This window comes from Cotesia glomerata, linkage group LG10 (genome assembly GCF_020080835.1).
Source record: "Cotesia glomerata isolate CgM1 linkage group LG10, MPM_Cglom_v2.3, whole genome shotgun sequence".
Taxonomy (NCBI): Eukaryota; Metazoa; Arthropoda; class Insecta; order Hymenoptera; family Braconidae; genus Cotesia; species Cotesia glomerata.
The window spans coordinates 10,517,131-10,529,243 of NC_058167.1; the positions used below are offsets into that span (position 1 = coordinate 10,517,131).

The following is a 12,113-nucleotide window of genomic DNA, read 5'->3' on the forward strand; positions in this document are numbered from 1 at the left end:
TTCAGTGTATATTTTATATATAAATTAATTAATTATAAAAATTAAAATAATTATCAGATGTCTGCTTATTTCAGTATCATAAAAATTAGAATAGTATACATGTTTATTTTATTTTTTAACTCTTTTACAATCAATTCAATGAGCTGTTATGCCACTATCACAAATAACCACTCCGAGTACGCAGTGAAAGAAACTATTAATTTTAGTAATTCTAAATAAAAATAATTATCAAAAATTTTTATGTATTTTAAAGTTAATAAACACTGGGTAAAGTTATTTAAAAACAGAAAACCAAAAATAAAAGATACAATCGCAGTACATAAGTATGCCCCAAAGAAACTAAATAAAATTAGCAGTCAAGTATAATTTAGTTCCTCAATTTGATAGTGACTTAGCATCACTCGTTAGTACGCGATTCTATAAAAAAAATTTCCGAGCTTCGCTCGGATTGCCATCATTTTGTTGCTACTACATTTCCCTTTTATTTTATAATATTTAATATTATATTTATTTCATTATATTTACTCTGTTAATCATTATTTGTTTCGATAACAATAATATTGTTATTACTTATATTATTAATATTGTTATCATGGTAATTAAATATAAATAGGAATCAATGAAGAATATTAAGTAGTCCAGTATTGGTAGCATAAATAATTCCTTGACCCGCTTGCGGAACCCATCTTATACAATTAAGGCTCATGTAACCAGCGTTCTCGCGATGAACTTGCTGGAGTTCACGTAAAAGCACCATTGATTTCTTGCTGTCCTTTTGATCTTCCTGGTTGCGAGAAGCGTACCGGTTTGAGAGCATCCGAGTGTGTGTGAGAAACGACGGAATGTTGTAGGTTTCGAAGCTGTATGGCAAAAATTGGTCGAGCACTTCGTCCTCGCGAGTCTCCAGGTTCTTTATTTCTTTTTCTGTGGTCTCGTCCTCCAAGGGACGCTCGATGAATTTGTAGATCAGCGCCATTGGAAATGGTCTCAAGGGCGCGTGAACACGACGAGACGCTAGGCCAACTAATAAGTGTCCATGAGTTGGAGATATTGACAGAGATGCTACTGTTTGGTCTACTTTTGTCGAGTGTAGCTGCTTGCCCAGGGTTTCCCATTCGAGACTGTATATTCCTGGGGAAATTGTTTATTTTTATTTCAGGAAGATTTTTACATACGTTAATTATTCAAATGAAGATTAATCAGTTTTGGGCAGAATATCATTTTCTGTTTGTGTTTCTTAATTTTTTAATTATAAACTAGCAACCTTGCAGACACTATATGACTGCCGTGACTTGTGAACTATAAATAAATAAAATTTTGCATCATTAAATAATAACTTTTGTTAAATTGCACTTCATTTTCTTAACTATTGACATTTTTAAAGATATAAGCTCATTCCGATGTTACAATCATCAAGAGCTTTCATTTGAATACCCACATGCATTTTGATATATTTTTTATATTTTCATATATATAATATATATAAATATATGAAATATATGAAAAATTGATGTGGGTACTCAAATGAAAGGTCTTGATGAGTGTAATGTCGGGATGAACTTATATCTTTAAAAATGTCAATAGTTCTCAAGATATTTGATAAAATGCCCTGTACTTTCTTAACTATTGACATTTAAAAATATATATGCTCATCTTGATGATACACTCATCAAGAGCTTTCATTTGAGTACCCACATGCATTTTGATATATTTTTCATATATACATATATATATAATATATATAAATATATGAAAAATTGATGTGTATACTCAAATGAAAGGTCTTGATGAGTGCAATGTCGGGATGAGCTTATATCTTTAAAAATGTCAAAAGTTCACAAGATATTTGATAAAATGCCCTGTACTTTCTTAACTATTGACATTTAAAAATATATAAGCTCATCTTGATGATACACTCATCAAGAGCTTTCACTTGAGTACCCACATGCATTTTGATATATTTTTCATATATACATATATGTAATATACATAAATATATGAAATATATAAAAAATTGATGTGGGTACTCAAATGAAAGGTCTTGATGAGTGTAACATCGGAATGAGCTTATATCTTTAAAAATGTCAATAGTTCACAAGATACAAAGTCATTTCTTAATTATGTGTCTGGAGATAGAGTATTTTTAAATTCAGCCTAAATACTTATCATATAAATTGAATATCGGTGAGAATAATAAGAAACCTTGAAAAAGCACAAATTCAAATCAAGACCTTTGCTATGACACTAAATTTCACTAAAAAAACTGATTTTATCATATGACTATCTTGGAAACAAAATTTTTCTTATTCTCTTAATAATAATATAGATTAGTATTTATTGTTCTGAAAATTTTTTAATTTGAAGAATAAAAATTATTTTTGAGAAAAATTATTCGTTAAAAAAGAATAATATATAATTTTTAGAAATTATTAGAAATAAATTTATCGAGAGTTTTAAAGCCTAATCTGAATTACTCTGACTTTTAATCTGGACAGGCGAGAATGTAACTTCATTTTAGAAATTTATAGTTTAATTTTACTTGCTATTATATGGTTTGATTTACTTTTTGTAAAATTGTAACTATTAATTAATTAGAAAAAAAAAAACATGACCAATTCTTTGTAAAAAATTAATAATTATATGAAAATACAATTAATTAAAAAAAAAATCATTAATTAGAAAAAAATAAGTAACTAATGGTAATATTATTAATAAAAATAATATTACTGCCCAACACTGATGCCGATTAATTAATTTCAAGTTAATCATTTTTTTCATACATAAAAAAACTATAAATAATTAAAAATTACCTATTGTTGTAGACATATGCATCCGTCCAGACGGCAAAAATGATGCCAAGTATTTACCATCCGAAGAAATATCAATATTAGCATCATTATGAATCTTGCACTCGCGTACAACAATATTTTTCTCAGCTAAAAAAAAACCAATAATTAACAACCAATCAACCTTAATAAAAATCAATATTTATTTAAATAAAAATTAATTAAAAATAAATTAAAATAAATAAAAAATGAACTTACAATCTCTAATATCAGGTATTTTTCCATCGGAAAAGTCCCAAGCTTGTACCCTGTACTTCTGCTGCTCAGAATCATGAAACGACATTGGAACATGTTCAGTCCTAATCTCAACATCATCATTATCGTCATTAGCCGGCTCTTGGCCATCACCCCGTCCACCATTGGCATCAACAGCCATCCCCGCAGCAGCAACGTGTCCTGGGAACCGAGCTCGTGCTATTTCATTCAAATTAATCATCGGGACCCAGGGGGAGCTCCGAATAGGATCAATGGGCGGTGACACAAACTCAGGAGCCGCGTGATCGGAGCCCTGAGATGATGACGAGTTTGACGAATCTGACTGGACCGCATTTTGTCTCTGGATTCTCGTGGTCAGTATCCGACGCGGAGTCTCGTAGGAAGGTGGTGGTAATCTTAGAAGATGATCACGATGACCTGGCAAGTTGTTGAAGTCGCTTACAGGAACGTTGTTCACCTGGAGAACTGGTACATTCAATTGTTGTCTAGGTGCATCTCGGGATGATGTAATCCGACGAATTGGCAGTGTCCAGCTTGGTTCTGTCGTTGGTTGCCAGAATCTTAGACTAGTCAATCGTGATGATGCACGGTTTAAAAGGACACTAGCACTCAAGCGTCTTATTGCTCGCAATATATCATCTTCATGGACACGCGATTGTCGTGGATAATTACGTGTTCTTGGAAATTCTCTTGTATTATTATTATTATTATTATTATTATTATTATTATTATTATTATTATTATTATTATTATTATTATTATTGTTATTGTTATTATTACTATTACTATTAATAATATTGTTATTATTATTTATAATATTATTACTATTATTATTATTATTATTGTTATTATTATTTATAATATTATTATTATTATTATTATTATTATTATTATTATTATTATTATTACTGCTACTATTAGCAGCAGAAGTAGCAGAATTTGTAGATTCAGACAGTCGAGTATCATCAACAACTCCAGAAAGTGAGTTAACATTATTCTGAATCCTCTCGATGATACTTTGTAATTCAGCGGACAGAGTACTGCTCTCAGAAGCAATACCTAAATTTCTTCCCAGTCTTGAAGAATCATTGGCAATAGAAGTTGACGGTGTAGGTGAAATAAAATTACTATTTCCATTAGAATTATTATTACCAACATTGCTACCAATGTTATTAATGCTAGGATTATAATTTTGATTTTGACTTTGATAAATCATTGAATTCGGAAACAATCTTTCGAGCCGGTCAGCCATCCTCCGGTACTTTAAAATAACTGGCCTAGGCATTGGAAGAGCATCTGCAGTGCCCAGTAAAAGTCGTGTGGACCTCAAATTGCTGTCTGGTTGATTATTACTACCACTGGCATTTGTGCCTTCAGGTGGTTCCGATGTTGAGGGCTGCTCGCGTCTTGAACCTCTGCGCTCAGATGCACGATCAGCTTCAGTCGCTTCGCAGTATATTATAATAGACTGGGCTATGACTAAGTCAATCAATTCTAGAGCCAAGCGAATTATGACGTATATGTAACAGAGTCTCTCGTAAGCTCCGTTCTCGTTTATTTTGTTCAAGGTAATTCTTACCTTCTCAAAGGCCCCCAGTAAACTGTATTGCGTTGATTTACTCATTATCATCAGCATACGATTCGCTGGAGTTCTAGACCTCGACTCGCTTCCATAATCCGGTAAAAAACACCAATAATTAAGCAAGCGCGCGTCCAGAGTATGAAGCGCCAACCTTAGCGGCCGCATGTCGTCAGTTTGATGAACGTAATCTCTAGCGTAAGTTTTTATGCGGATATACTCGGCTATTCCAGGAGTAATCCGTCTTACTTCTCCGTCTTCATCCAGCGAGTCGTTAGAACCCGGAGGGGTCCACTTGCTGACCAGCCGATGCGCTAAACTGGATATCGTCGGCGATTCACTCTCTCGATCTCTAATAGTCAGATTCGAGTAAGTGTGGTCGCTGGTTGAGTTTGAGTAAGAGCTAGAACTAAGTCGGGGGTAATTGCCGTCTAGAAAAGAAATAAAGTTTTGGTAAAATAAATTTTCAGCCTCATGCTCTTGGGGGATACAGTTCGACAGCTCTTCCAGCATATTGTACTGCTCTGGAGTAAACACTGGACTAGTTTCTCCACTGGTTCTAGGCTCTTGTGTACGATTCGCCAGCCAAGATGGCCCAGCAGATGAAGATGAAGCTCCGTGTTGTCGCTCGTAATTTTGTATCAGAGCTTTTTTGAAGTTTCTCAGTCGCTCTACTGAAGGCGAATCTTGGGTGTCTCTTGATGTTGAAGCTACTGGGTCCTCGGAGGTGTTTCTTTGGAAATTTCGAGAGTGAAGTGATCGTAATTCTTGGAGAAGAACTTTCCATTTAGATCTTGAAGTTTGATATCTCGTCATGTAGTTTCGGAGTTCTGTTATTTGGACATCAATCCTTGTTCTTGAAGTTCCTGCATATGATTGTGGATTATTATTATTATTATTATTATTATTATTATTATTATTATTACTACTGCTACCACTACTACCAACACTTTGATTATTATTATTATTATTATTATTATTATTATTATTATTATTATTATTATTATTATTATTATTATTATTACTATAATTATTAAATCTAGCAGCAGATTTTTCCCGAAGGAATTGATTAATAAAAACTCTACAATTATTATCTCCAAAATGACTATTAATATCACTTGTTCTCAAAATTAAATTACCCGTTTGTCCATTAGAATTACCTGGAGCATCATTATTATCAGTGTTATCCGAAGCTGCCTGACCCGAAGAAAGGATCCTGTCCATTGAATCCGAGGTATTAGGAGTTTCGTCAACCTGTAAAGCAGACGCAAGTTCCTGAAGAAGAACAGACGATGCTGACCCTTGGACACCGGACTCTGACTGCGAATCCGTTGGATTACTATCAGGAGCACTGGCCGAGGGTGTCTCGCTGGAGTGTCTTCTCTGCTCTGCATCACAGCGCTGCTGATCACGAAGACTTCTAAAAGGAAAGAAAGGCGGCTGCTCATAGGGCGATAAAGGAGTCCGAGTGCTCCCAGGACGGTTGCTAGGGCTCGTGCGGATCCAGCGACTGGTCCACCTCAGAGGCGTAGAATTAGAACTGGTCCCCGCGTCATTTGAGTCAGGATTGCTGTTTTCTTGAAGTAACCAGTACCCAATTTCCGACTGCTCAGCAGTGTTTTCTTCGTCTTCAACGCGGTTAGGCTCTCTTGACGTGGAAGCAGAAAACCGAGTAGCTAATCTCGGTCTTGGATCGTTATTAGAACTCTGGACTTCTTCTTCCCGACTAACGCCAGCAATAGCAGATTGAGAGGTTATTCTAGCCTCTTCAGTGTCTTCAGCCTCCTCATCTTCTTCTTCTTCCTCAACCTCTCCCTCTACCTCAGGTTCGTCTTCTTCAACCTCTTCTTCTTCCTCCTCGTGATTAATATCCTCATCCTCAACTTGAGGCGTCTCTCTAGTTTCTTCTTCCTCGTCTTCTTCACCAAAGCCAACTTCATCAACATCCATAAATTCATCTTCATTTAACAGCATTTCATTTTCATCATTACGATTATCATTATCATTATTGTGCCTGGATGTACTAGGACCAGGATTACTTTCAGCATTCGAATTATTAGAATCATTTGAACCATTATTTTGCTGAGTATTTAATCTCTGAGCAATCATCAAAGCCATCCACAGAGAATTATCACTGTTTGTTGTCCCAGCTGCCGAAGTTGTAGCTGCTGTAGTAGTTGATGGCGGTGGAGGTAGTGGTGCCGGCTGATTCTGATTAGCATTTGAATTAGACTGCCGTGGCGAGGAATTATTGGAAGAATCTTGACTTTGATTATTAAGAGTATTTCTCGGAACACTCGGCTGAAAAGCAGAGTGTGACGAGATAGTAAATATTGATAATACAGGATGTGGCACTTGTGCAAATTGTCCTTCTTCACTAGACGTCGAATTATCAGGAGTTGCTTCAGAATAATGACCATTATTTCTTATCTCACTACCAGCGTTATCATCTGTAGTATCTCTCCTTAATCTTCTTCGTGGAGGTTCCTCATCCCCGGGATCACTGTTGCTAGGCTCAAAAAGCCGCCGGTTAGAAGTACCCGGATTACGTCTCCCCGATTGATTCCCCGAGCTGCCAGCGAGCCTCGATGACGATGATGAAGGATTATCAGGGTTCCGAGAGTCACTTTGAAAAGTAGGAGACGAATTGTAATCACTCCGGGAATTTCTCTCATACAAAGAAATAACTTCCGGAGAAATACCAATCAGCCGGTTGAGTTTCGTCCAATAAATCACCCTCTCAGCATTTGCAGACGGATAGTAAGGTATTGACCTGGCTGACAATTGCAAGAATAACTGTCTCAATTGTTCAATCCTGTAATTAGCCATTCGAAATTGATTTTCAAGATTTCTCAGCTCGCGCAATTCAATATCCAGCGAAGCTCTTATCGAGCGGTTCAATCCTCTTCGTTCCTCACCAATGTAAGCCGTCGCGTGGACCTCTAACCTCACACGAAGATTACGAAGCCTCGATAAATAATTACAATTATTAGCACTTGTGATCTGAATAGCTCTGCGCAGTTCCCAGAGACTACCATAAGCTCGCTGCCGACGAAGATGCTGAAACACTAGAGCTACATGGTCGTAAGAAGTAGGAAGCTGATGAACTCGTAGAATATAACTCAGTCGCTGAGTTCTCCCAGCAATGTCATTGTCTTGCATTGGCGAGAAATTACGTAGTGATTCAGTTTCCAGCCCATTGTTCGATGGGTTGAAGAAAGTATGAACCTGAGCTTCATAATGGTCAATAAGATTCCTGTAAAGCTGATTTAATTGAAGCTCTGCCCATAAATAAATCAACTGTCTATCACAATCAGTCCGATCATCTTCAGCCAGCCGCCTAGGAGTCGGAAGACTGTTTGACGAAGACGGTGAAGTTGACAGCGACATTGTCGGAACTGGAGGAAGAATTCCCTCTTCAGCTAATTCTCGCCAGCGAGCTTCGCGGGGAGCAAAAGAAAAATAATGCCTTGCACTGCGCAGTCCGCTGCGATTACGGTCTATTTCATAGAAAATGTCCTCCAACATCAGCTGAGGTACCCTGCGAATATCCGCCAGGTGTCTCAACACTCTCCGCAAAATTGAGCCTAGATAGTACGGGTGCGTGTTTGGTAAACGATGGCCTGGTTGCTCAGCTCCCAACGCTTCATTGTTTTGCGACAGCAAATTATTCCGACGGACTTCTATGGTCACGTTGCCTTGCTCGACGTTACCGTTATCATTGATTCTCCCCAGGAGCCTCGCAGCAGCTCTCGGAAGGTGTCTATCCCTCAAGAAGTTGCGCATCGTCGGAGAATTTGTGAACTCATCGTCATCTGGGTTAGCTGGAGCAGAGTTTTGCCTGCTGGTAGTCCTAACTCGGTACAGATCGTCAAAGCTGATGTAAGTCGGGTATCTATTGGCTGATAATTCTGGCAGGCGGTTGCTGAAGTCATTCCAAATGTTTATACCCAGGGGAATCCGATGGTGGTTGTTACCAGACGAGTTTGGGTCTGGTCTTTCGTACTGAATCCTGTAGTCCGGTCTCAAGAGCCGTCTGTTGAGGTGGTCGTTCGGAGGACGATCCCACTGCGACTGTGAGTGAAGTGTGTTGGCGATTCCCGTTATTAGCTTTCTTCCCAATCGATCAAACGCCACGAAACGGACCTTTTCCGAGTCGCTGCGAGTTGACGCTACGGCAAACGGCTCAGAGCTACGCCAGTCCCAGAAATGGATCTGGTTGTGGGTTGCTATTATTAGAAGACGCTCGGATGGATGGAAAGCTAGTGAGGCTATTGCTGTTGGGTTACCAGAGCTCCAGACCTCGCTTCCTCCTTGGAGATCCCAGACTCTTACTTGTCCAGCGAGACACCCTGTGGCTACCAATTCGCTGGAAGGATGAAATGCTATGCACCATGGAGATCGTGGATGTCCTGTTAGGGTTTTTATGTTCTTTCCTGTTGTCAGGTCTGTTATACAGACGTTTCTGTTCCCGTGAGTCGATGCGACCTTTTTTCTGTGGAAGTTTTTTATTTTTTAGTACAGTTTGGGGGGTTTTAAGGGGGAACACCACTGTGACGATCGAAAAAAAGAGGTGATTTTCGGGATTTTTTTTGACAGGGAAAATAAAGGAATTTGGGGATCGGATTTTTTTTTATTTTATTAAGGGTACATTAAACACTATTACCTTAAATTTTTATTAAGAAATATTTAATTATTACAAAGTTATTAACAATCTCGTAGAGCACTAGAAAAAATTTCCCTCTCCATGGTCGGTTCGATAACTCAAAAACGGATCATTTAAAAATAAAAACCCAAATTGCTTTTTAATCAGTAGAGATGTAGTTATCGTCGCACGTACGAAATTAAAAAAATTTTTATCTTTAAAAAATGGCAATTAATTGAAAATTTTTTCACTAAGGTAAAGTACCCAGTAGTTGAACAGGTTTCAAAGTAAAACTTATTTGACCCTACTTTTAATATATAAAGATGTAATTATTAGTTCAAATTAGTGATTTTCATGAAAATATAATCAATTTTAAATTGATTGAAGCGCAAAATAATACAGATAATTGGTTATTTATATTTTGACAACGTTTTTAAAATAGACTATGAAAGGAGTAGTAGTTGAACAATCAATTCTGACAAGCCGCAGTAGTTGAACACTCTGGGAGCAGTAGTTGAACTAATAAAATATATGGCAATAGGCACACCTATTATTGAATAATATTAAAAATAATACTGTGAATATTTAATATGTTCATTTAAAAATGATAAATATTTGTATTTAATTTTTTAATTGCATTTTTTATGAATGACAAAACAAATTTTCAATTATAAATCAAAAAAACTCAATTCAAAACGTTCAATAATTTTTAACTACACTAATTTTTAGTCATAAAACTTATTTAAATTGCAGCAATTAATACAAATCAAAATGCTGATCACTAGTCTATAAACCTATTAGAGGTCACAGTGCTGTTAAAATTATACGGCTCCAGCCTGTTCAAGTTCTGGGTATCGCTTTGAAAATTTGGAGGTATAGTTGAACGCTAAAATTTAATATGAAAATTCTAGTTTATGTCTTTGCAAAAAATATATGTTATTGAGAAAAGACTATTTCATTAGATGATACAATTTTTTTTTACTTAAAATGATGATATATCGTTTTTTTTTACTGATTGTTTGGTTTACGATTTAGTACTTTTTTCATGAAAAAAATACCATCTATCGTTGATTCTCGACATGTCAACTTTTAAATTAATAATAATATAATTGTTTTGACTTATAATTGAAAAAACTTACAGAAATCAGTTACTGTATCATTTAATAAAAATAATAATAATATGCTTATATTACTCATAATAAATTTACAGATTTTGTATTATAACAATTCGAAAAGTCTGTTCAAGTACTGGTCCCATTTTTATGTGTTCAAGTACTGGGTACTTTACCTTAACCTTGTGATAATTTAATATTTTTTAATAAAAATTTAGGGCAATAATCTATAATGTACCTTCAATAAAATAAAAAAAATCAGATCCCCAAATTTCTTTATTTTCCTTGTCAAAAAAATTCCCGAAAATCACCTCTTTTTTTCGATCGTCACAGTGGTGTTCCTCCTTAAGGTTATTTAATGAAAATTTTACGTACCCGTCTGGACTAAAGACCATTAAATAAGTTGCTCGAGGAGATCCAGGAATATTACATTTCTGAAATATAATAATGAATGATGGTATTTAGTTGATTTTATGAATAGATGCTATTGTAAGTACTTATTTATGAGTCAGTGATAATAAAAATAATTAAAAATATTTACCATTTCTTCATGATCTTTGAGAACGAGATTTGTTTCTGCGAGGAATTCAAATGACTTAGTATTAGCACTACCTTTGGTTCCAATTCCAATATCACGATGAATAAAATTTTGCATTAGATTGCGTTTGCGTCGTGGTGGAATTTTATCGTTAGGCTGATCCATTTTTTTCTTTTTACACCCGTTACACTCCTACAATAAAATTGTCATCATAATAAACATGTATAACGGAGACAAGATATAAAATGTTTTTTATTTATTTAATAATGACCAATAATTTTTTTAAATAAATGGAGTAATAAAATAATTATTGTAGTATAAATACCTCCATAATTCAGCCGTGATGAAAATAGATGGATAAAACTATAGGTTTATTGAATTTTTTTACAGCATTTTAAAAATCAGCTGGTGTATTTACAATGTTATTAAAATGTGTCATGATGGCATATTAAATTCTAGATGTTTGATTGCACTTAAAATTTTAAAAATATCTATACTTATTTATGCATGATTTTTTATCACTTAAATTTACATACGTTATTCAATGATTCGCAAACAACTCGATTCTGTGCTATGCAATCAAGTCGACATGTAACGACACTAGACACCAGACGAAGACCTAGGACACTAGAGCAAGATCAAAACGCCATGCCCATCGGGCCCATTAGTGTAGGTCTGGGTCCACCTGGTGCTGACACTTTTTACACTTCGCGACTGGATTTTAAAACATGACTTGACAAAAAAATTTACTGGTGGAAGATAAAATAAAACACTGAATTGGCTGCTGGGAAATTTCTCAAGCACCTAGATGGCGTTTTTGCAATTCAAATTTATTTTATATTTATTATTATTATTATAATTTATTTTTCATACTAGCAAAAAATATAAGAAATATTTTTTTTTCTTGTAAATAATTTTATTTCTTCTTAAAAATAAAAAAAAAAAAGAAATAAATTATTTTTTTTGACGTCTCTAAATGATACTAAAGTTAGCCGACGTTTTTAATTATTTGATTTTTTTTTAATAATTAAATTAAAATAAAAAAATATTTTTAAAAAATTTCACTTACAGTTTTTGAAGTTTTTTACAAGTGACATTTTTTTTTAATAATTTTTTCAATAAAAAAAAAATCTAAAAATTTTTAAATGTCGGCTAATTTAATTTTCATTGTCTCTAG

The 12,113-nt window shown here is 34.9% G+C and overlaps 1 protein-coding gene across 1 annotated transcript; it reads right to left on the reverse strand.

Moving 5' to 3' along the window:
• Nucleotides 1-85: 85 nt before the first annotated feature.
• On the reverse strand, nucleotides 86-11,644 carry LOC123273408. Its single transcript, XM_044740806.1, has 7 exons — nucleotides 11,262-11,644; nucleotides 10,940-11,128; nucleotides 10,774-10,832; nucleotides 3,898-9,136; nucleotides 3,045-3,828; nucleotides 2,811-2,936; nucleotides 86-1,131 (listed from the first exon to the last, which is right to left on the reverse strand). The coding sequence occupies exons 1-7, from the start codon at nucleotides 11,265-11,267 to the stop codon at nucleotides 617-619; spliced, it is 6,918 nt and encodes a 2,305-aa protein (XP_044596741.1). The 5' UTR covers nucleotides 11,268-11,644; the 3' UTR covers nucleotides 86-616.
• Nucleotides 11,645-12,113: the final 469 nt, after the last annotated feature.